Source organism: Loxodonta africana, chromosome 8 (genome assembly GCF_030014295.1).
Source record: "Loxodonta africana isolate mLoxAfr1 chromosome 8, mLoxAfr1.hap2, whole genome shotgun sequence".
NCBI lineage: Eukaryota > Metazoa > Chordata > Mammalia > Proboscidea > Elephantidae > Loxodonta > Loxodonta africana.
In genome coordinates, this window is record NC_087349.1 from 62,132,677 (window position 1) to 62,159,145 (window position 26,469).

The following is a 26,469-nucleotide window of genomic DNA, read 5'->3' on the forward strand; positions in this document are numbered from 1 at the left end:
AGTTGTGACTCAAAAATTAGAAAAACAAAATAAACTTGAGGAAAACTAGGAGGAAAGGTAGTTTTTAAAGCAGAAATTAATGAATTAAAAACTGAAAATAATACAACAAACCCAAAAAGTGGTTTTCTAAAGAAAAAAAAACAAGGCACATGATCCACTATGTTAATATAAAAAAAGGGGGGGGAGGTAATTGTAGAGGTCAAAAATGCATGATGTAAGAAATAAGGGGAATAATCAGAGAAACAAAGTCAACTAAAATAATGACAGATAACTTGAACAGATCATTTGAACTTGAATGAAATGGATTAATTTTCTAAGAAAACGTAATTTATCAAAACTGACCCAAGAAGAGAGAGAATAAACAAACTCACTTCTAGAGAAGAAAGAGAGTTTTTCAAAGTTCAAAGCAATAGGCCCTGACAGTTTCATAGTGGAATTTTATCAAATCTTAAAGGAGCCTTTAAAACCTTTAAAAGATGAGATGATTCCACTGTAATTTAACCTACTCCTGGGAATTAAAAAAAAAAGCAACTTCCAAATTTTTTTCATGGAATGAGCATAACCTTGACACCAGAGCTTGCAAGATTATAAAAAATAAAACTAGATCATTTTTACTTGTAACAGTACAGAAGTTGTAAATAAGATGTTAGAGATGGGGGAAAGAAAAAAAAACAGGTATTAGCAAATAGACTCCAGCAGAGAACTCAGTAAACAAGTAATTAACCAAGTGGGGTTTATTCCAGGAATATAAGAATGGTTCAGTATTAGGAAAACTATTCTCATCTTGTTAGTAGATACAGAAAGAAATTCATATATTTTTCATAGATGCTGAAAAAGCATTTGGCAAAAAACCAATAACCATTCTTTATAAAACACTCAAAGAAATAGAAATAGATTCTTCATTAGCATGATAGAAATGAATCCACCTCAACCAAAAGGCAGCATCATATTTAGTGGGGAAATTAGAGGTACTCCCACTGAAATTAAAAACAAAATAAGGATGCTCTCCATCACCAATAGCATTACCATTAGACTGGAGATACCAGCCAACATAATTACACAAGATAAACCCATTGCTGTCAAGTCAATTCCGACTCAAAGTGACCCTTCAGGACAGAATAGAACTATCCTATAGGGTTTCCAAGGCTGTAGTCTTTACAGAAGCAAACTGCCACATCTGTCTCCCACAGAACAGCTGGTGGGTTCGAACCACCGACTTTTTTGGTTAGCAGCCGAGCACTAAACCACTGTGCCTCCAGGGCTCCTTATAATGAAAGTCGTAAAAACTAGAAATGAGGTGATAAAATTATCAACTGTTACGGACAGCATGATTATATGCCTAGAAAATTCACATGAATCACTTGAAAAACTACAATAAACAAAAATTCAATAAAACAGCAGGGTACAAAATTAATGTACAGAAATTAATAGCCTTCATGAGTACCAACATCCAAATAGAAGATACACTGAAAGGGAAGACCTCATTTATCTAGAAATAAATTTAACAAGAAATGTACAAAGTTTACATGAAGAAATTTTTAAAAACCCTTTGTAGAACACAAAAGAAGACGAATGGAAAGACAGCCAAGTTTTTGGATAGAAAGATCCCAGCAGAAATGCTAACAGGTTTTGTTGCAGATCTAGAAAAACAAATTCAAAAATTCACTTGGAAAAATAAAGCAAGAATAGCTAGGATAACTCTGAAAAAGAATGGTGAGGGGAAACTAGCCTTGTCAAATGGTAAGCCATATTATAGTGGCTCAGTAATTAAAACAGTATGGTGCTGACACATGAATAGACAAATGAAATGGAATAGAAAGAAAGCCCAGAAAATAGAAACAACTACGTGGGAATTTAGTATATGGTAAAGGTGACATCTCCAACCAGTGGAGAAAATACGAACTATTCAATAAATGATATTGGAACAACTGGGCAGCCATCTGGAAGCAAATTTCAATTTATACTTTATACTCAGATAAATTCCAAAGGACTCAAAGATGTAAACTTTTTAAAATAAACCCTAAAAGTACATGAAGAAAACATGGAGTATTCCTTTATATACTTGGAATAGGAAGATCTGCCTAACTGACTCATAATCCATAAGCATAAAGTAAAAGGATGTATTTTTATACTGGAGTGTTCATATTTTTGACGTTGTCTGCTAAAGTATAGTACTTCATAATTTATATTTTCTGAAAAATTAGGAAACAGGTTTCGTGTCAGCTGTTTTACCTAGAATCCTTTTAAACTTATTCTCAGTTTCAAAACTAATTTATTGAAGTTACCAGAAGTTCGTGAAATAGACTCTTGGAGCTTTATAGACCAATATAAAATTGCCATATACTTGAAAAATAAAATATCTGTCAGTATCTCTTATTATTATTTGGAAAGAATATCCTATCAACATTTTTAATATTTCCCTGTGATTGGTTTATAATATTATGATTTACATTTTAAGTTATCCTTATACTCAATATTTTAAACTACCCCCACATCTTTCCATAGTGAAAATAAGGTCTCCAGAGGAAACCTGAGAAAGAGGGGCATGTCTTTGAAAAGATTCATTCCTGATCATACAGGCAGGATTGTTTAATCTATACAAACTGGTTGACTAGAAAGCAGAAAATAAGCTGTATATTAATGTGGAGAGATGTTTGCATATATGTTTTCTTTTGAAGTGCAAGTATGACTTTTGCTGGATTTGCCTAGAAGAGTGGAAAAAACACAGTTCTTCCACCGGAGGTTACTACAGATGTACTCGCTATGAAGTGATTCAGCACGTGGAGGAGCAATCCAAAGAAATGACTGTGGAGGTAAAGAGAACTGTTTAAGCTAAGACCTCTGTCTAAGCTGCTTAATGCCATTCAAAGTATTTTGCATTTGTACTTTTCGTATCTTCATCCTAATAAGGCATTAAATTGAATACACTTTAGAGTAGCCTTTAATTTAAATAAAATAGCTCTATAATCTTAAAAACTAAAGTTTTTGAAAATTTTCCCTATTTTATTTTGGCAAAGATAAGAAAAGTTTTGTTTATTCCAGCCTTCCTCTGTAATGACCTAAAAACAATTTTAATAACTGGTAGTCTTTTTGAGTCATTTATGGACTTTGTTTCCTAGGCTGAGAAAAAACACAAACGATTTCAGGAACTTGACAGATTTATGCACTACTACACAAGATTTAAAAACCATGAGCATAGCTATCAGGTATGTCCCAAACCATTTCAAATGAGCAGCATTAATACTGTTGTGAATAAACAAAGAGAATGGTTTAAATTATTTATTTCTGTTCCTTCAGTTAGAACAACGCCTTCTTAAAACAGCCAAAGAAAAGATGGAGCAACTGAGTAGAGCTCTCAACGAAAGTAAGTTGTAAGTGGTATATCTGGTTTTAATGTAAAATATTCTTCATGTTTAAGTTACCTCACTGGTAAAAGTTGAGCCTGTTGAAGGCTACATTATCCCGAATTGGCCTGTCCTGGTACTGTGTGAGTTCACTGCAGCGCTGAGTACAGCTTAGCACAGGAGGCCTCCATGGTTGGATTTTCCACCTGGCTTACCTAGCATAAGGAACCCCATTGGCTCAATGGTTACGTGCTCAGCTGCTAACCGAAAGGTTGTTGGTTTAAAACCCACCATCCGCTCCATGGGAGAAAGATGTGGAAGTCTGCTTCCATAAAGATTACAGCTTTGGAAACCCTCTGGGGAAGTTATACTCTGTCCTGTCAGGTCGCTATGAGTTAGAATTGCCTCAGTGGTAACATTTTTGTTTCTATTGTTGTTGTTTACCTAGCATACTCCTCTTAGGGAGACCTATGCTGTTACCAGATGAATGCACATCATGATTTTGCTTACTCTGTACCATCGCTGATAGGCTCTCAAGAACACTCTTGACCTGGCCAAAGGAGCAAGATATACATGCTACCCAATTCTTGAGAAAATTTAGCACAGTACCTAGTCAAATACAGTTTTGGAAGAAATTATCTCACTGGTAAATAATGAACGATTGAGGGTCAAAAAGCAAAGACATGAGAGACGACTAACTTATGGGTCCTAAATTGTAAGATCTAAAAGAACATTCCTAAAGATGGATTGAGCGTTGGTTGCATCATTAGGATATAATATACTTCAGTGACCACACAGACAACCGATTCTGATACATTTGTTTTAAAAAGTCACATTTTTTAAATGATCATAGCTTATTTATAAAAGGTCTGTTTTAAGCCTAAAAATGTGATCAGTTGTATTTGCTCCTGTTTATAAAAAAAGTGTTAACATTCTGTTCATGAGGATGATTCCCTAATTAAGACAGCAACCATAAGTTAAATAAATTAAACTGAGAAAAAGTATCAATAGCAGCTTTGTCTCCTTGTTAATTTTTAGCAATTAGACTTTATAGTTGGCATAACTATATCCCACCAATATTAAACTCTTGAAGTATTGTTCACAGTAAAAAAAAGGGAAGCACATCTCACTTGTTCTGTAGTTCTTCAGTAGGCGTATTTGTCTTCTTCAGTGGTGTGTCCTTAGTACATAGAACAGTGGCATGACACGTAATAATAATCACTCAGTATACATTTTGCAGATGTGAATTACCGCTTGTGTTCCAACATTCTGGGGATTCTAGACAGCACAGTAAGATGTGAACAAGAATTTAGATAAAAGGATTGGAAAGAAAGAAACAAAACTTTACACACTTATCACACATGTCATAATGGTGGTCGGGGGGGTGTTTGTTTTCTTTTTTGTTTTTTACATCTTGGTTCAAATACCTACCGTAGGAACTGATTGCACTCTGAATTTAGCTGTGGTCTGTATATCAGTGTGTACACATGCAATGTCTTCCTGCAGGCATACAGAATAACCTGATTTTCAGCAGTACTTATGCATTGAGATTCTAGTACTTTCTATTTATTTGGAGTTAAGGAAAAAGCTAGGATGTTTTAGGAACAACCTCAGGTAATTAAAGCGATTTCTCTCTCCCTCTTCCTCACTCCTCCTTTCTCCCCCAAATTTTTTGTTAACTAGCATTAGTTATCCAGTTGTTTCCCCAAATTTGTATCTTTTTCCTTACAATATTGTTTTGGCAGAGGCTTAATTATAATTAGACTTTTTTCTTAGCAAGGAGCTTAGCAAGGCTTTTGTTGTGATTCGTAAACAGCAAAGTTCCCCTAGGGATAACCTGAAAAACTTAATAAAACATGGAACCTTTGGGTTGGCCTAAAGCTGGATTTGTTTATCAGCAGGGTGAGAGGAAATCCAGGATGAGCGTATACACTCCTTCATGACTCCATCAGTACTCCAGGGCCATTGTGTCGTGTGCTTCATTTATAAAAGCATACATGTCATACATGAGTGTTTTTAGTTGAGTTTAAATAACTGCTATCATACAACTACTTCAAACAGTTGTTAGGGGCCCTCCTTTTTTTTTTTTAATTCTCTTTATGGAGAACACATAGTTTTTCGATTAATTTAATACCATGTTTGCAAAACAAAATTTCACTGTGCCTGAATTACTTTATAGCTGAAGGAAGCTGTCCAGATACCACTTTCATTGAAGATGCAGTTCATGTGCTCTTAAAAACCCGACGCATTCTCAAGTGTTCTTACCCGTATGGATTTTTCTTAGAACCTAAAAGCACAAAGAAAGAAATATTTGAACTCATGCAAGTAAGATATCTTTTTTAAAGTTAAATTTAAATGGCAGTTATTATTATGAAAAACAGATTTTTCTCCTTTTTCAATCACTTTCCTAAGTTTTATCTTATTTGGGTGTGGTTAGTAAACAATTTTGTCTTCATTTTTAGAATGGTTTTTAAATAAAGGAGAAGTTTCCTTTAAGTTTAAATTTACCACTCTGTAGGTCTGAATAAGTTCTAAGTTATACAGACATTTCCTGCAGCATTTATTTTTTTGTTTCAAACTGCTTGAGGTAGAAATCTGGCCTATTTCTGATTATGTAATTAGGAATTTTCATCTTCAAAGATTAAACAAACCACATTAAATACAAGATGGGAAAGTGGCAAATTACCAGTTGATTTTAAAAGTACAACTCTAGAATTTATAGTTTTTAAAAAACACCTAAGCCATTAACACCACTGTAGCGCTAACCAGCTTTATTGTACATTCCTATTTTTTGAAGCCACCAAACTTTCTTCTCTGGCCACAATTTTCATGCCATCCCTTTGAATTGCCCTCTAATAATTTGTATCCTATATTTCTTTCAAGGCTCAGTATTCATTTTCTCCATAAAGCCTTCCAGACCTTACCCCAAATCATAGTGGTCTTGCCTTGCTTCATATTCCCTCAGCATTTACATATAGGCGTGCACCACACCGTCATGCATTTGTTTGTATAATGCCTTGAAATTTATTAAGTTTTTTATATAGATAAATTATAAGTTCCTTGGAAATAGCTGCTGTACTCACCATTTCCTTCTGATCCATACCCACTACGTTGCTATAAAGCCTACCAAATGAGTGCTGTTTTCTTGAATGTAAGATAACTTCACAAATGACTCTTCTTTCACAACCAGAAAAAAAATGTATGGAATAGGAAATATGTTAAATAGGAAGTCATCTCAAAATTTGGGTTAATTTCTAATGTTAAAAAGTTCGACTTAACTGAGAAGCCACATAGACTCTAGGTTTGCTATTAACTAACCCGCTCGGCCCATAATCTTTTTTTTCTGTTGTCTTACCATAGACAGACCTAGAAATGGTCACTGAAGACCTTGCTCAAAAAGTCAATAGGCCTTACCTTCGCACACCCCGCCACAAGATAATCAAGGCAGCATGCCTTGTACAGCAGAAGAGGCAGGAGTTCCTGGCATCCGTGGCTCGGGGAGTTGCTCCTGCAGACTCACCAGAAGCTCCAAGGCGCAGGTAAAGCGGATGTGCACTGTGGATATCACCCTAGCTCCAGCCACAGATGCTAGCAGTTTTATTTTTATCCAACTAGGGATCATAGTCCTGCAAGTTACTTACATATTTTTACTTCTTTTTGGTGATTTCCCTGGTACTATTTCTGTTTTTTCTGGTTATCTTTTGTTTGTCATTGTGTAGTTCCTCAGACAAAATCGGGCTAGCTTAATTTTACACTTCAGGTCAACTCATAACTCAAATTGTCTTCTAATGCGTCAATTTAAGTATGTAATATATGTAGTGGTATGATAGTTAGAAACATCTTGTAATGAATTTGAAAACCTTGCCAACTTGTTACAGTCATATTTATATTTTTGTGGTAAGAGGTTATGAAGAAATTTGAAATCTGATTAGTAAAATTAATAAAGTGATTTGAATTAATACATTGGAGAGCAGTTGAGTTTTGGTTGTTTTATTTTAGATACTTACACTGCAATTATAAATTGAAACTTTTTTTATTCATAATAAAGGCATTAGAAAAGTATTTGACCTACTTTTATATAAATAAACACATAAAAATAGAAACAATTGTAAAATAATTATAACATGGTGATTTTTTCTACCATTTTACACAAATGTAAAGCAACTTAGAATTTGAAAGAAATAACAAAATTATCATCTTAATAGTTGACCTATTTTGTTTAAGCAGGTTCCACACAGATGAATTAAAAGTAATGTTCAGAGGGCAAGAGTCTGATTGTTTGTACTTTGTAGTACTGATGATAAATCAAATGGTATGTCTGATTTCTTTGTAGCTTTGCTGGTGGAACATGGGATTGGGAATATTTGGGATTTGCATCACCTGAGGTAATTGTTTTGTGGGTTTTTTTTTTTAATTGTATTTTTCTTTAATGCAATCCTATTTGTGTTTGTACCTTTTTATTATTCTAAATGTCACAGAGACTGTCAGTGATGCTTTCTCTTTCTTTTGTAAAAAAAAAGTACCTCAGCAGAGCCTGCATTTAGCTATTTATGGTGTTGGCTTATCATCACATTATTAAATGCATCCCACTTACATTGTTTTTAATTACTGGACAATCATAATTAAGACAAATTTGCACCACATAGCTATGGAAAATATAATTTGTAAACAGAGACATAAATTTTATTTAATATAAATATGTTTCTAGTTGGAATATTGTTTCAGTCTGAATCTATTAAGGCCTAAATAAACAGTAAACTTATTTTTTTTTTTAAAGTTACTGCAAAAGACGTGAGAATTGATTTGTAATCAGTTAAGGTGGAAACTTGACATTAATAATGTTTATGCAGAAAGAAATGCTTTTCTTAGTTGCTTTCTGCTTCCCTTAAAGACTTTCACACTATTCTTGTTACTGATGTGCTGTTTTAAAATCCAAAAGATCTGAGATACTACCACTGCAATAGCAGTTACTTCAAATAAAAATAAGATAGAGTGAAAATCTTAATCACATTGCTCTTTTTTGAGATTTAAATTGCCACTCTCACCACTGAATATAATTTTAAATGGTTTTAGCAGTTCTCTCTACTTCTGTCTCCTTCTTTGATTTTTAAAAGACAGTAAACCATTTAATGCTTATGATAACTTTTTAGCTTAATTACTGGAAGAGGGCAAGACAAATAATGAAACCTTGTTTATCATTTATATCCCATTTGTTATCTGCAACTGAAAGACAGTGAAATTGATTATTTTCTAGAAATGACTGTGGCTTATTTAAATCAGATCTTTTTTCAGCTGCTGAGGATACTTGCAATCACTTTGTGGCCTTTTGTATTGGTAGCCAAGGAAAATGTTGACACGAGAAAACAATTCGTGGTTAGAGCTTTGATATGGAAATTTCCTCTCTAAGTAAATTGCAAGAAATTTTAACGTATTAATGAGATTTTTATTGTAAAATGATGAACATTTTTCTTTTATCGAATCCTGTACTTACTGTTTTTAGGTTATAATACAATTACAGCTTTGGGAATATTTTGGTAAATTGCTACCTAAAAGGAAGAATGAACAAGCTTCAATTACCAGGAAAAAAGTACTACAAATTTCAGCATTTCGAGGTGGAAACACAATTTAGCAAAAATAAAAACCTTTACTGGTATACTCAAAATTGTGTATCACCGTGGCGGGTTCCAGCTCTGACAGTGACTTTAGGAATGCTGAAATATTGGGCCTTGAATATTTGAGAGCCTGCTAATATGACTGTCAAAGATTCCTTTCATAAAGAGTAGGAAGACTTGCCACCTCTTTATGTGGATATTTATATATAAAATTACTGACCATTTTTTTCTTCAGAGGTTGACAATTGTGAAAGTAGAAGTAACATTTCCTTCTTAAATTTATTTTTTGTGAATTGATAAGTTTTACAAGAATTATTTAATTCACTTTTACTTTTCTCTTTAAAAAGTCTTTGGCACATTGAAACACCAAGCTTTTATGTAACCCTTATTGGAAATCTAAGGAATTGCCTCACAGTGTGAAATTTTCAAATTCTGCAACTGTTTGTTAAATAGCTGCCAAAATTATATTTTAAGAAATTAGCTCTTAGCCTTAATAGAGACTCTGAAAACATTAATTATGCCTACTTAGGTAGACTTTTAGGTTGAATTTATATTTTTTCAGTAAAATTAATTCCATCTTATTCTTTTTTAATTAAATTGAATGTCAGTGGCAAACATAAATATTTGTTTTGTACCATTTTATAGGCAGCGGGGCCCCATGCAAAGAGGATATGTAGTCTTTTAAGTCTGGGGGATACCTGGATTCATTCAAGTTCTAGATCTGGGACTTATTAGACTTTAGAGTATGTTCTTCCTTGATTTCTCGTCTTTAAAATGTGGAATGTGATACCTACCCCACAAGAGTTCTGGACGCTCTGGAAGGATTAAAGCATCTCATTAATTATACTTGGAGCCCTGGGACGCAGTAGTTAAGAGCTTGGCTCCTGACGTAAAGGTAGGCAGTTCTACTCTGTCTTATAGGGCCAATATGAGTCGTAATCAGCTTGATGGCAACAGATTTGGTTTTTATTATTATTATTATTGGAGATCGTGAGCCTCCCGGAAAAGAGAAAGGGAAGCCCCAGCTCAGCAGGAAATTTTAAAGGACCTAAATAATCCCTTGGGACCCTTGTAGTATCCTTCTATCCTGGTAAAATGGTTGGTTGGTTTCTACGTGGTGGGATGCTTCCCACCTTGTATTAGAATATAACTGCTTAGATATTAGACTCTAAATGCTTAGAGTCTACCTGGTTATAACTTTAACCAGAGTTGTATGATGTAAAAGGTTTATTTGTGGTATAAAGTTGTCTTCACTTATTTCCAGTACTTGCACAGCATAAGCGTATTGAATATTCTTAATATTCTTTAAATATTCTTATAGGGTGACCAAGATAGTCATAAACCTGAATATTTCACTGTTTATTAATGAAAGATTCTATAACAATTCTCAAAATTACCCTTTTTATGCTGGTGCCATACACAGGCCTCTGTTCTGTTCCTTTTTCTTCTGTCACTAAAATCTGGAAACATAAATTTGTCCCAGGTTATAGCCTCAAATAATGGCTGTTGTTATTAGGTGCCTCCAAGTCAGTTCTGACTCATAGCAACCGCAACCCTACATACAGCAGAACAAAACGCTGCCCTGTTTTGCACCATCCTCACAATCATTGCTGTGTTTGAGCACATTGCTGCAGCCACTGTGTCAGTCCATTTTCTTGAGGGTCTTCTCTTAATCGCTTACCAAGCATGATGTCCTCCTCCAGGGACTGGTCCGTCCTAATAACTTGTCCAAAGCACATGAGGTGAAGTCTCACAATTCTTGCGTCTAAGCAGCATTCTGTCTGTACCTCTTCCAAGACATTTATTTGTTCTTCTGGCAATCCATGGTATATTCACTATTCTTCGCCAACATCATAATTTAAATGTGCCAATTCTTCTTCACTCTTGCTTATTCGTTTTCTAGCTTTCACATGCATATGAGGCAACTGAAAATGCTATGGCATGGGTCAGGCACATCTTAGACCTCAAAGTGACATCTTTGCTTTTGAATGCTTTAAAGAAGTCTTTTGCAACAGACTTGCTGGCTACAAAACTTCATTTGATTTTTGACTGCTTCTTTCATGGACGTTGATTGTGGATCAAGTAAAATAAAATCCTTGACAACTTCAATCTTTTCTCCATTTATCATAATGTTGCTTATTGGTCCATTTGTGAGGATTTTTGTTTTCTTTATGTTGAGGTATAATCTATGCTGAAGGCTGTAGTCTTTGATCTTCATCAGTAAGTGCTTCGAGTCCCCTTTACTTTCAGCATGCAAGGTTGGCTCATCTACATATCGCATGTTGTTAATGAGTCTTCCTCCAATCCTGATGACCTGTTCGTCTTCATATAGTCCAACTTCTCAGATTATTGCCCAGCACACAGATTGAATAAGTATGGTAAAAGGTTACAACCCTGACACACACCTTTCCTGATTTTAAACCATGCAGTATCCGCTTGTTCTGTTTCAGTGACTGCCTCTTGGTCATGTACAGGTTCCTCATGAGCACAATTAAGTGTTCTGGAATTCCCATTCTTCACAGTGTTGGCCATAATTTGTTATGATCCACACAGTTGAATGCCTTTGCATAGTCAATTAAACACAGGTAAACATCTTTCTGGTATTCTCTGCTTTCAGCCAAGATCCACCTGACATCAGCAATGATATCCCTAGTTCCATATTCTCTTCTAAATCCTGCTTGAATTTCTAGCAGTTCCCTGTGGATGTACTGCTGGCAACCATTTTTGAATTATCTTCAGCAAAATTTTACTTGCATGTGATAATAATAATATTGTTCAATAATTTCTGTATTCTGTTGGATCAGTTTTTTTTAGGATGACCACAAATATGCATCTCTTCCAATCAATTGGCCAGGTAGCTGTCTTCCAGATTTCTTGGCATAGATGAGTTAGCACTTCCAGCATCGCATCCATTCATGGAAACATCTAAGTTGGTATTCCATCAGTTCCTGGAGCCTTGCCTTTCACCAGTGCCTCCAGTACAGCTTGAACTTCCTTCAGTACCACCAGTTCTTGATCATGTGCTCCCCCCTGAAATGGTTGAACATTGATCAATTCATTTTGGTACAGTGACTCTTTGTATTCCTTCCATCTTCTTTTGATGCTTCCTGCATCATTCGATATTTTGCCCATAAACCAAAAAAACCAAACCCAGTGCCGTCGAGTCAATTCCAACTCATAGCAACCCTATAGGACAGAGTAGAACTGCCCCATAGAGCTTCCAAGGAGCGCCTGGCGGATTCAAACTGCCGACCCTTTGGTTAGCAGCTGTAGCACTTAACCACTACACCACCAGGGTTTCCATTTTGCCCATAAAATCCTTAAATATTGCAAGTCAAGGTTTGAATTTTTTCTTCAGTTCTTTAACTGGAGAAATGCCGAGAATGTTCTTCCCTTTTGGTTTTCTAACTCCAGATCTTCGCACATTTCATTGTAATACTTTGTCTTTTCGAGTTGCCCTATGAAATCTTCTGTTCAGCTCTTCTACTTCGTGATTTCTTCCATTCACTTTAGCTACTGTGTTCAAAAACAAGTTTCAGAGTCTCTTCTCACATCCATTTTGGTCTTTTTCTTTCTCTCCTGTCTTTTTAATGACCTTTTGCTTTCTTCATGTATAATGTCCTTGATGTCATCCCACAACTTGTCTGGTCTTCAGTCATTAGTGTTTAGTGTATCCAATCTATTCTTGAGACAGTCTCTAAATTCAAGTGGGACATACTCAGGGTTGTACTTTGGCTCTCATGGATTTGTTTTAATTTTCTTCAGCTTCCACTTGAACTTGCATATGAGCAATTGATGGTCTGTTCCACAGTCGGACCCTGGCCTTGTTCTGACTGATGATACAGAGCTGCTCCATTATCTGTTTCCACAGATGTAGTCAGTTTGATTCCTGTGTATTTCATCTTGCCACATCCACATGTATAGTCACTGTTTATGTTGTTGAAAAAAGGTATTTGCAATGGTAGGTCATCGGTCTGGCAAAGTTCTATCATGTGGTCTCTGGTATCGTTTATTTCACCAAGGCCATATTTCCCAACTAATGATGATTCTTCTTTGTTTCCAGCTTTCACATTCCAATGACCAGTAATTATCAATGCGTCTTGTTTGCATGTTTGATTAATTTCAGACTGCAGAAGTTGGTAAAAATCTTCAATTCCTCATCTTTGGCCTTAGTGGTTGGTGTGTAAGTTTGAATAATAGTTGTTTTATCTGGTCTTCCTTGTAGCCATATGAATATATCGTCCTATCACTGGCAGTGTTGTACTTCAGGGTAGATCTTGAAATGTTCTTTCAGACAACGAATGCGACACCATTTGTCTTCAATTTGTCATTCCCGGCATAGTAGACTATATAATTGTTCAATTCAAAATGTCCAATACTAGTCTATTTCAGCTCATTAATACCTAGAATATCAATCTTTATGGGTTCTATTTCATTTTTGACGACTTCCGGTTTTCCTAGATTCATACTTTCATATATTCCGCATTCCAATTATTAATGAATTCAGCTGTTTCTTCTCATTTTGAAAAGCTCAACTCCATCCATATCAGTAAGGTTGACGCTTCTTTGAGGAGGCAGCTCTTCCTCAGTCATATTTTGAGTGCCTTCCAACCTGGGGGACTAATCTTCCAGCACTGTATCATATCAGACAGTGTTCCACTGCTATTCCTAAGTTTTCACTGCCTAATTTTTTTTGGAAGTGGATTGTGAGGTCCTTCTTCCTAGTTTGACTTAGTCTGGAAGCTCCGCTGAAACTTGTCCACCATGGGCGACCCTGTTAGTATTTGAAATTTGGTGGCATAGCTTCCAGCATCACAAGAACATGCAAGCCACCACAGTACAATAAACTGACAGATGAGTAGTGGCTGATGATAGCAGATCCACTTTAAACTATTGTCTAAAATGTGAAATAGACTCATGGACATTTGCCAAAATCTGTATTCTTCTCATGTGCTAAACAGAAAACACTTCCCCTGCCTTTGTGATATATAACCCCTCATATTGACTAATGTGGAAAGGAACCTGAATACCATCTTATTTTAAAGGTAATATAGTACTGAACAGCGTGTGTTCCTTTTTGTGTTGGTTTTTTGGTTTTTTTGTTCTGCATATATCATGTCACTTTTTCAAAACCACACCTTCAGGGAGCCTAACATAAAATGATTAGGTATTAGTTATAATATTAGGTAGCAAGACCTTAGAAAGCATCAGTGCTGTGAAATAAGGCCCAGTTATGATCTGGCATTGCAAGTATTCCCAGTTTATCTAGGCTTTTGTAATGTCTGTTTGATAATTTCCTTTTTCCATTCTACCTTTTATGCTTCCTTAGCATGACAAAATCAGAAGTTTTGTTTTGTTTTGTTTTTCTTAAAGCAACATGATTTTATAATATGTGTATAAAATCACACATTTTTTTCCTGGAAAAAAGTGTGGTGTTTGTTTTATTTGCATTTACACAATTGCATGCTCTCCTGTATTTTATAACGTTTGGTTTATGCAGGAATATGCTGAATTTCAGTATCGGAGGAGGCACAGACAGCAGCGCCGACGCGGAGATGTGCACAGTCTGCTCAGTAGTCCTCCAGACGCTGATGAGCCAAGTGAAAGCACTTTAGGTATGCTCCTGGGCTGAGTATGTGTTACCCTCTTAGTTCCCTGGAATTTATTCTCCAAACTGGCTATTCTAAATGTTTGTGTAAGGATTTGTAATTTAGATAACCAATAAATAGCAAATGCTTTTCTATTATCACAGGACACAGAAAAACAGGGAGGTTAAGACCATGGGCTGGAATCAGGCAGACCTGGGCTCATAACCCAATTTCTGCTGTGTATTAGCTGTGTAACTTTGGTCAAGTCACTTTACCTCTCTAAGCCTGGTTTCCCCATTATAAAGAAGCAATAATAGTGCTGCCCTATAGGCTCACTGTGAGGATTAAATGAGATAATGCACGAAAAACACTTAATATAGTAAGTCACACCTGGTGAATGCTCAGTAAACTGTGGTTATTAGTACTGTTACTGTATTCATGGAATATTTTTTTCCTAGCCTCAGTTCTTCTATGAACATTCTTTTAAAGAAGAAACTTCTAATACTAGAGATTAATTATTCAACATTTAGTGTTAAATTGTTAATTGGAAATCTTTAAACTATAATGTCAGCAGATCATTTTTAATAAATCAAGGTCAATGAGACTAAAGATATGCTCTTCAGGCTACTGTAGTTCTTTAGTTTTCAGAAATCTGAAAAGTAAAATGCCTTTGTTATTGCTTAAGGGAAAAATAAAGAGGAATGAACTATAGCACTTGCATTTATAAATAGAATTAGTGTATCCCATTGCTGTCAAGTCAATTCCAACTCATAGTGACCCTATAGGACAGAGTAGAACTGCCCCATAGGGTTTACGAGGAGCAGCTGGTAGGTTTGAAATGCTGACGTTTTGGTTAGCAGCTTAACACTTAATCACTGCACCACCAAGGTTCCAGAATGGTATATAGTCCTTGCAAAAATGTTAAAAAAAATCAATTGGAGATAATAGTATTTAAAAAAAATAAATAAATAATAGATACGTGTTTTTCCTTATGGTAAGACAAATATGGATGAGAAGTACCTGAAAGATTAAGTGAAATGGTAAACACAGATTTTCACTAGCACTGAAAGAGAAATCACCAATTAAATGAAAAGACATGGATAAAAAGGAATAAACCTTAAAAAAAAAAAAAAAAGAATAAACCTTAAAAAAAAAAAAAAAAGAATAAACCTTACTTGTCACTAAATTGTTTGTTACCAATTGCATTGTAACAGATACCCCAGAAGGTGGCAGCGGCCACAGACCCAGTGCCTCCGTGGTAAGTTCTGCATCTATGAGCATGCTGCACAGCTCTTCCCTGCGTGACTATGCCCCTGCCAGTCGCTCTGAAAACCAGGACTCTCTTCAGGTAGCCTTCCTGGCCAGCCTCATTGGCCTGTGCTTTTGCTCTTTATTTAATCTAGTTTCCTATTTTCACTTTTATGGCTTTCCTTTTTCTTCTAGCCATTCTAAAATAAAATCTTTGCTTCAAAGGTGTGCCAGAGAAAAAGATTCCTGTGAGTTTTCCTTTTCTTTAGCATGGGCAAGGAAAAAATGTTAAGATTGAATAAATAAAGTAATTCTTCTGTGTAAATAGAAGTAATATTAATTATACCTATGAGAGCTGGAACTCAACGGGACTGTCTTATTTTTCTGGATCTCAAAAGTTTTCCACCTTTGACAGGGTGCAGTCTTATCACTTTTCTGTCGTTCATTTTAGTGGAAAATATTTGAGTTTTCCTTCTCTGACAGGTTTCCACTTCACACAGATTCCAGTTTTCGTGTGTTTTACCGTATCTGTTTTGAAATAGAATAGTGGTATTCGTTTCCCTTTAGTCAAATTTTAAAGTGGTTTTTCTGTTGCCTCAGGCTCTGAGTTCCTTGGATGAAGATGATCCCAATATACTTCTCGCAATACAGTTATCCCTGCAAGAGTCTGGGCTGGCCATCAATGAAGAACCTAGAGACTTCCTCAGTAATGAGGCATCCTTAGGAGCGATAGGTACTTCTTTACCTTCCAGGCTGGACTCAATCCCCAGGAATACAGATAGCCCTCGGACTGCATTGAGCAGCTCTGAGCTATTGGAACTTGGTGACGGCCTTATGAGACTAGGAGCTGAAACTGATCCATTTTCAACTGACACCCTTAGTTCACACCCTCTCAGTGAGGCAAGGAGTGAGTTGTATCCCTCATCCAGTGACCCTGACTCAGCTGGCCAGGACCCCAATATCAGTGACAATCTTCTTGGGAATATCATGGCTTGGTTTCACGACATGAACCCTCAGAGTATTGCCCTGATTCCTCCAGCAACTACGGAAATCAGTGCCGATTCCCAGCTCCCCAGTGTCAAGGATGGGTCAGAAGGCATGAGGGATGTGGAAGTGGTGCCACCAGAAGAAGATTCGATTTTTGAAGATGCTGTTATAAGTGAAGGTAGAGGAACCCAGAGAGAAGAAGAAAATCTTTTAGAGGAAAATACTCTGGCTGGAGAAGCAGTGTCTCAAGCTGGCAACAGTGGTAATGAGGCAGCCAACAAGGGGGATGGTTCAGATGTTTCAAGTCAAACACCTCAAACCTCAAGTGACTGGCTTGAACAAGTACATTTAGTGTGAACTGCACACCTTTTGCTCTAGATGAATCGCAAGTACAGACAGTATACTAGGTGAAATATGCTTTATAGAGACTTTGATCCACTTAATTTCAACTCAATTAGAAACCACTGACATTAGGATTGAATATGAAGGCATTCCCTTGAATGGTAGCTTCATTTTAGATTTTTGACCTTAACGGGGAATTTCTTTTGAATTTAATTGGGTAGCTTTCCCCCTTTTTGCTGACAAAAAGAAGAGCAGGATAGAAAGAGAAACACAAATGGAATAAATAGGTTATATTCCATATTCTAAGAAAATGCAGTCCTCTGCTTAGCCTAAGGCTGGCAATAGTTAAATTGAACATTTAAATTAAAGGCATATTCCCTAATCCTTGGGTGGTTTATCCTTTTAAAAAGAGAGCTTTCTTCATTTTAAAAGTTCATGTTGACAGATCTGATAAAATTCAGCTCCTCAATCTCTGTGCTCTTCCATAACTTTCTTTTTGTCTGAGAAGTGTGAATTGAGGTATACAGTGCTTCTCTTTAGTGCTGCATCTACCACAGTGTAGTTTTAATTTTCACATGAATCCAAGGTTTCTTTTCATGTCTGTTTACAGTCCAGTCGTGCCAAACTCTGATTAGTGCGCTGACTCACCAGGTGTTCGGTTGTGCAGTGTTTGAGAGCTCTCCAAAGCAGTTTTCACCATCCTCGGAAGTGAAAGGTGCCACTTGGTAGCAATGATATTTTAGAATTTAATGGGCTTTTGTTGCCGTGGAGACTGCATTTAAATAAATGTAGCCTGTAGCTTAAGTTAACTAAACCTAATGCTGCTGTTAAAAACAGTTTATTTTAATATTAATATACAGTTGATTAGCAACAGCGGTGCTGTATTTAAAGAGACACTTTATTGGAAGTGCAATCATAGTTCCTTGTTTTCACAATTTTACAGTGCATTCTAATTACTATTGGGTGCAATTACTTTTAATGGTTAGTGTTTTATAAAATAGAAAAAAGTAGAGTTTCCATGAGTTACAGTAAATCCCACAATTATTTAAAAAAAAAAAATTCAATAAAACATCTTGCGCAACATGTTACCGTGCCTTTGCCTAACCTAAATGGATAGTTGCCAGTTAAATAAGTGAGTAATTCAAATTTCAGTGTCTCTTCTGAAGTAACTATGCTATGAATTGCAAAGACCTCCATAAAACCACCCATGGCCTTGCCTTTACAGTAAATATAACAACTAAATGTTCAGGTGGTTTGTGTGCCTGAATAGCGAATGCTGAGATGTGTTTGTTCCGTTGCACAATACTCATTTGCTGTGTGATTACTGTTTAGTGTTGAAAAAAATCAACTTCCTAGTTATCAGTGTCTTACTGTGAAGAAAATACTGGTCTTAGTTGTAATTAAGATGCAGTGGTATAGTGTGTAATTAAAACTAGAGTAAACTATTGGAATGGCTGTTTTACTTACATATTATCAAAACTAGCATAACATAAGCAAAATAGATACACAACACTCCATTTAATGTTTTATGACATTGCTCCCAGAAATCTACCAAAACCAAAATTTTAGTACCAGGTTTGTACAGGCAAGTCTTGTTCTGGGTAAAAGGTTATATTAGGATTGATATACACATGAGTTGTGATGATGGCTTTTGATTACTTTTTTTTTCAAATCCTGCTTTTAAAATATTCTTGTACTTTGAATTTGTATGGCTAGGACATTATGTTAGGGTATTTAATATTTCCCAGGCTCCCCTAAGATAAACTGTGGGAATCACTCCTACACCATGGATATCACAAGTCCACGTTGGGTTTCATTTCCCCAATTATCAGAAGCATTCTTATCAATCCCTATTGAAGTAAGTTGGGGAAAATATTAACTTTATCTACAGTGTATTACTGTATATTAAACTAAAATAGTCCATTAAAGGATTTTTTTACAAATTTATTTTGGATTAAAAATATCAACACCAATAGGTTTTTAGACCAAGTTGTGACTTTTCAGTAGGAAGAGTATATCATATTGGGACATTTTGCAAAGCTGCAATAAGGTGAGAAAGCGTGCCCTGGGTGGAGATCGTGTCCATGGGGGGCTCTGGGTCCCTAGCACCTTGTGCAGTTGTTTGTGTGCTGTTCTCTCCTGAGCATGAAAGTAAGGATTATCCAGTTTGTATTTCCTTGGTACATATTTTAAAAACAACATAGTCATTGACTTTACAATTCAGAAATAAAGTTTGGCAAAGCCTATTTTGTAAACAAGTTAATTTTATAATGTAAAAAAAAAAAATATTACTCTAACCTTGACTTGTTATTTGCACTTTCATAGTCTATACTTGATACATTCCCACTTTATATACAGTAGGATTCTACAAACGTATAGATGTTTGGCCAAATGAATGCTGTTAATAATATGTAAAATTCTTTGATTAAACATTTATTACTTAAACTACTTCCATTTTGTCTCATTACATTATGGACTTTGTTTAAACCAAATCAAGAAGCTGATTTTCTTTAAATTAAATTCCTTCTAATATGATGGGATTAATTTGGTTCTTACATGCAATTGATTAGTGCCTAATATTTTTACATTAGACCACCTACTGAGTATTTTATACCCCAATTATAAACACAAAATCACTACCTAATAATGTGTTAAAACATTGTAACTAAGTGCTTATTTTATTTTCACTGTAGTTTTCAGGAGAAAATATTGATTTTTCCTTGAACTCTCTAATGGAAATACACAGGGGAAAAAATGATTTTAAGATATGTTTTGTGAAATTGATTCGAACAGGAAACATTTTTTTATGCTGTGTAAATAGAAACACCTGCCTTTCCATCCATTTTACTGTTCTGTCTCTTCTGAGTTAGCAAAATAACCCCTGGTGTCTGGACTTGAGTGTACATACATAAATTCCAGGCCACCAGCTGGTGCTTTATGGGGTGGGTGTACCAGTGATAATCATTTAGAGTTGTGTTGTCTTATTTATGCCTTCCACTGCGTGGAGCTGGAGCTCCACTACCAATGTCCATATGCTGGATTATTCTTTAAAGGTTTTTGTAGCCACTGATCTCGTTTCCTCCTCTCCGCCCCCCCCAAATATTGTCAACTTACCTGTTACGAATTAAAATCTGAGACTTATTAAGTTTGATCATAATTTAAAAACAATTATAGTTAGTGTATCTCAGAAGAGTAAAAAAAGGTTTAAATATTAAATGTAAATACAAATTTGGGGGTGTTTTTTTGGCTGAAATAAAAACTCCATAGGAAAAACATTTTCTGGTGCTTGGCTTTTGGGCTGAGTAGTAGTTTTTTCTCAGTATTGATCAATATATGGGTTTACTGGATCTTTTCCTTAGCAACAATGTATTACTGCCTTGTCAGTGGCTGTAACCTCACCATCATAGATTTCTTTCTATAAAGATATAAGTGGACCTTTCTAGACTGTACTGCATAACAGTCCTTATTTTAGGAAAGAAGAATGGACCAGGAAAATCTCCTTTACCTCTCTGTTCCACTTAGGACTGACAGGTGGGTGTCAGACTGAGTGGTGGCCAAGGTTTTGAAAGAATTATTCTTCCTCATTCTTTGAAACTATAATGTTAAAAATATCTTGATCAAGCTACATATCATCTCTTAGCCAGCTATCTCATTAAGTATTTATTGCATAAGGGCCTAGCCTGTACAAGGCATCAGTTTACAGACAGGTTCATTGTATATATAGATACAGATATGAACAGAAGAAAATATGTCTCTCTGGTTTTGGGAGAGACACTGTCCTTAGACCTCTTGTGCTTCTACACGTCTTGCTGGGTGTTGTAAGACTGCAAGGCCCTGACCACAGTTTCGCCTGGGTCATTTCTCAGGGTTGATGCAGGCGGCAACCTTGAGGACAGAGCAGGCTTATTAACTGCTTGCTATAAAATCAGTGGACTCCTCATGCTCGGTGTTCCTCAGTTGCAACAGAAACCCACTGTGTGTTTGGCATCGATCTGGGCCCGGGGTATGGGAGACTGACACAAACAGGCTGATGTTCTTGCTCCTGCAGTGCCTCTGACTCTGAAGTCTTGTGTCTGTCAGCATCCATGAAACCGTGACAGGCTGACTTACTGGTTTGTAAGCAGGGCAAATCCCAGATTTGACAGTTTTGGCAAAGAGGATGGGGTGATGACCAAGACAGAGATAGGATTTTCTGAAAGAGGGACCAGGTTCAGGAATACAAGAAGACTCACTGGGATCTGGTGGTAAATGCTCCCATCCAGGGTGAAATGGGTGAGGGGAGAGAGGTGTAAGGGTTCCTCACTGTCCGACCTATTAATGAACAGGAGTTGAATTAATGTTTAGAGGCTTAGTATCAAGAGAGAGGATTGAAACAAGCTGCCCAAATAGTGGCTTGGTTGTTGCTTACTCCTCCAGGCAGGCAGAGCTAAGAGGTGTTTTCATGACGAGGAGATAGCAATTTCTGTGGCCCTAGCTGAAAGACAGTGTTCTGGGGCTGCTGAGTAAAGGAGTCCCCAAACCTAAAATAACTGGTATGAGCAATGAGGACTTTACTATTGGATTAAGAGCTTTGGGTGCCAGAAAACATTGAAGTTCATTTGATTGAGCTGCAAGCAATTGCAGCACCTTTCAAATGTGAAAGTGAATGAATGCAAAGCCCTGCCTGAAAGCACAGAGCAGGCCACACTTACGGCTCTGGCCCCTGCAGCAGCCCACTTAGCGAATAGAGAGGACTAGGTGCTGGGTGCAAGGGTGGCCCAGAGACTAGAATGCAGCAGTGTGCACAAGGACAGAAAGAAGCCCTGGGAGAGGTAATGGTGCCAGTGCTCAGCAAAGAGGAAAGGCCTACCATTAAGGCTTCTCCATGCAGGCTAGCCTCCCCCCACCGCCCTGGGCTTCCCAGGCCCCTGGCTGGAGATAGCACAATCTTTTGGCACCCATTTTCCATTCGTAACTGTAGCTCCTGACTCAGATGCATTTTAGTCTCCTTGGTCTTTGTTCCTGTAGGGGAAAAGGGACTTGGCCATGGTTCATAGTGGGCAGGGAAGCTTCCAAGTCTGAATGTGTCATGGAATTGATGTGTTATGTGTCTGCACTTACCTGTCTCATAATTGTCATTGGGAATGCTCCCAGTCAGGCATCTCCACATGTGTGGAGGTGATAGTGTCTTTCTTCCTCTGACAGCAATACTAGACTGGCCTACCCAACCAGCCCTTTGGGCAGACTTCCCAGGAAGAGTCATACTCAATTCTGGATTCTCTAAAGTAGAAACCTTCTGTGAAGATTTGGGAAGTTGTTGGATGGGATGTTCGCTGAACGAGAACTAAATAAACCATTAAGTTATTATTTTCAACACCAAGTCACACTAAAGGTCCTTTAGAGCAGGGGTCAGCAAGCCTTTTCTTTCAAGGACCAGATAGTAAGGCTTTTTGCTTTTGTGGGCCGTATGGACTCTCCCGCAGCTTCTGAATGCCTGGATACTGAAATTAAATGTACAATACCGTTTATAGTTGCTCAAAAAAAAAAAATACTTCAAGGTAAAACTAGCATATTGCTATGACTTCAGAGCCATGTACTGGACTTGTGTGCTAAAAACTACAAAACATTGATGAAGGACAATCAAAGAAGATTTAAATAAACAGACATAGTGTGTTCATGAGTTGAAGACTCAACATCAAAAAGATGTCAATTCTCCCCAAATTGATCTACATGCTTAATGCAATTTTTCTCCAAATCTCAACAAGATGTTTTCTAGAAATAGACAAGATGAATCTAAAATTTATATAGGATGGCAAATGAACTAAAATAGCTAAAACAAACAATTTTGAAAAAAAAAATGGGAGGAATCACTGTACCCAATTTCAAGACATACTGTATAGCTGTAGTAATCAACACTGTGTGATACATGGAATGGAATAGAGAACTCAGAAATAGCCCCATACAGGCATCACCAACTAATTTCTTATAAAGGTGCAAAAGCAGTACAATGGAGGAAGGATAGTCTTTTCAACATATGGTGCTGCAGCAGTTGGATATCGACAGGCAAAAATACAAACCTTGACCTAAACCTCACGCCTTGTACAAAATAATTAACTCAAGATGGTTCATAGATTTAAATGTAAAACTATAATCCTTTTAGGGGAAAAAACCCCACTAAAACCTGATTGAATGGGACTTCATCAAAATTTAAAACTTTTGCTCTGTAAAAGGCCCTATGAAGATAGATGAAGAGTCACTCCGGACTGGGAGAAACGTTTTACAAACTACGTATCTGGCAAAGGACTCATATGTAGAATATATAAAGAACTCTGAAAACTCAACAGTAAAAAACAATCCAATAGAACCTGGGCAGAAAACATGAAAAAATATTTTACCAAAGATATGTAAATAACAAGCAACATGAAAAAAATGTTCAATACTACTATCCACCAGAGAAATGCAAATTTAAATCACAATGAGTTACCATTACACACCTATCGGAATGACTAAAATAAATACCAGTGTCAACAGCAAATGCTGGTGAGGACATGGAGAAACTGGATCACTCATGCATTGCTGGAGGAATATAAAGTGGTATAGGCATTCTGGAAGAGTTTGGTAGCTTCCTAAAAATCTAAGCATACATTTACCATGCAACCAAGTACTTGCATTTCCGGGCATTTTTCATAGAGAAATAAAAACATAAGTTCATATAAAAATCTGTACACAATTGTTCATAGCAGTTTCATTTGAAAGAGAAAAAAAAACTGAAAACTACCAAAATCCCCATAGTAAGTGAATAGCTGACTGTGGTTAAGTCTTACGTGATGGAATTCTACTCAGCACCAAAAAGGAACAAACTATTGACATATTCAACAACTTGGATGGATTTCAAAGGCATTACGCTGAGTGAAAAAAAAAAAAAAGCCAATTTCAAAAGGTCACATACTATATGGTTCCATTTATATAACATTTTTGAAATGACAAAACATTAAGAGATGGGAAAAAATTAGTGATTGCCAGGGGTTAAGGGTTGTAGGAGGCAGTGAGTGAGGTGTGCATAAGACTCTAAAGGGAGATCTTTGTGGTAATGGAATAGAGAACCCAGAAATATCTTGGTTACACGAGTCTATACGTGGTAAAATCACATAAAACTATAGCTACTCTTTGTACCAATGTCAGTTTCCTGGTTTTGACATTGTATAGGTAGTCCCCAAATTACAACATATTCAAGTTCCTATGAACGATACGACCATCTGGTTTTGGGGGTTTTGTTTTGTTTTTTGGTACATCTTATTGTTAGTAATATGTAGTACATACAGTGTTGCAGCATGTAATTTGCTGATGTTATAATTCTCAGATGTTCATGCACAGATGTTTATATGTGATGTTTCCAACCCCAAAAAACAAAGATCAGATTTAGAAAGATACTAACAGGCAATAATGAAAACTAAAAAAATGACGTATTCAACTTATGTCAGAAGCAACTTACAAAGGAGTCGTCAGAACAGAACCCATCAGAAATTGGGGGCTACCTGTACATTATGTAAGAGGCAACTTACAAAGGAGTCGTCAGAACAGAACCCATCAGAAATTGGGGGCTACCTGTACATTATGTAAGAGGAAACTGGGTGAAGGGTACATGGGACCTCTCTGTACTGTCTTTGCAACTTCCTGTGAATCTATAATTATGCCAAAATAAAAAATTTAATAACAAAAAGGTGGCAGACCAGATCTGACTTTTGGGCTATAGTTTGCTGATACCCACTATAGAGCAACAATTAGATAAATGAAATATTACCTTATCATGTTATGAGCTGTCCATATTGCTATGACTTGGGAGCCCTGAAGATGTCTTTAGTAGTTGATGCATATGTTTCAAGAACTTTGACTAAGCAACATGCTGAAACTATCAACATTGTTTCATGACAGTAATGTCAAATATATGCCACATCTTGTCCATCAGCATTCTTTGAGCCTATGAGTGTAAAGTGGCCTTTAATATGAGTACTTTCACCTATATATATATATAAATGTGCTCATAGATAGATGTATATAAATGTACATATAGATCGATGTACTCATCCAAACATTCCTAGAGCTAGATAATGGAATATTCTTTTGGGATAATGTAGAGAACAGAAATTATAGGTCTGACCTTTATAGGCATTATAGAAAGCTTGACCCAAAAGCCTTCTGTGGATTCTCCTCTCTCTTCTCCTGGCCCGTAATCCTACAGTACCCGTTTATGGGCAGCTTCTGTTGATTTACAAATGTACCACACATGTTTTGATCTTGGATCACTCCTGACAAACTTTTATATGTAGACTCTTCCCAAAAGACAAATTTCTAAAATTGAGAACAAATCAGTCTACACATTTGATAGACCGACCGTAAGGTGTGTGTCTTGCTCAGAGCCCTTACTAAATATAGAAGTCAAAAGACTGTCATAGAAGCATTAGAGCTTGTTTTAATTTAGTTACTACCACTATGTAATGACTCACAATAGGCTCACAGAATAGTCTGCTTGTGGTTGGAATATTGCTGAGGCAACAGAAATGCCTAATGTGGTGCTGGGACAACAGAAACTGAAATTGACCAGCATGTCCCTACTGTGTGCGTGAAGATTTTTTGATGCCATGGAGAACACACAAAACCTCGAGCTTTCCAAATGCGTTTGCTTTCTTCTGTGAAACTAATTGACTAACATTGGTACCAAAGCCTTTGGCAGGTATACACACAGAAATGTTTGTGAAGATATCAAGACCCAGGTGTTTTAGAGGGCCCTGACAGATTTCTTGCTGAATGGTTTTAAAGTCCTTTTTTCTTCTACTTGTTCACATTTCAGAGATTAAGCCCATCCTCCAGAATTTTGCTGGTAGGAATAAAGAGATGAGAAACACAATAAGAAACAATGATCAGGTGAAAAAACAAGCTAATTTCCAAAATCTTGTGTGTTAACCATAGCATCATTCCCCTTAGTCACTGCCTTATTTCCTCTAATACTTTTGACAAGGGAGGAAGTTGTTCTCACATTCCTCTCTGGCTGACTCCCTCATGCACTGCCCAGACCTGGTCATATGGCCGGGCAGATAGGTGATAGAAAACTGGCCTATTAAAGGGATACCCATATGGGGTACAGCCTCAGGGAACACTAGGAATTTAAGGGGTACATTAAAGTAGGACACGATGCTCATCAGAAGAACCCCCTTCATGGATCGTAAGGTGATTGAAATCATGAAGTATATATCCTGGTGCACTCTACTGAAGTGGCCACCTGGGTCCATGAAGAGTGGACATGGTACTGTGGCAATGTAAAGATGGGCTGAATCTAGATCTATTCCTAGATTTATACCCTCAGGCATAAAT

At 36.6% G+C, this 26,469-nt stretch overlaps 1 protein-coding gene across 6 annotated transcripts in view; it reads left to right on the forward strand.

The window, feature by feature from the left end:
* ANKIB1 (ankyrin repeat and IBR domain containing 1) overlaps window positions 1-24,041 on the forward strand; it is a 163,534-nt gene extending 139,493 nt beyond the window's left edge. For 4 of the 6 annotated variants that reach the window (XM_003407150.4, XM_064289976.1, XM_010587269.3 and 1 more), the window contains 9 exons: window positions 2,679-2,813; window positions 3,120-3,206; window positions 3,298-3,364; window positions 5,524-5,669; window positions 6,705-6,883; window positions 7,678-7,729; window positions 14,457-14,571; window positions 15,759-15,892; window positions 16,393-24,041. In XM_003407150.4, coding sequence (XP_003407198.2) covers window positions 2,679-2,813; window positions 3,120-3,206; window positions 3,298-3,364; window positions 5,524-5,669; window positions 6,705-6,883; window positions 7,678-7,729; window positions 14,457-14,571; window positions 15,759-15,892; window positions 16,393-17,136 — 1,659 coding nt within the window. In that variant the 3' untranslated portion in view covers window positions 17,137-24,041. The remainder of the gene's footprint in view (window positions 1-2,678; window positions 2,814-3,119; window positions 3,207-3,297; window positions 3,365-5,523; window positions 5,670-6,704; window positions 6,884-7,677; window positions 7,730-14,456; window positions 14,572-15,758; window positions 15,893-16,392) is intronic. The other 2 variants (XM_010587271.3, XM_010587270.3) reach the window with 2 other exon arrangements.
* The last annotated feature ends 2,428 nt before the right edge of the window (window positions 24,042-26,469 follow it).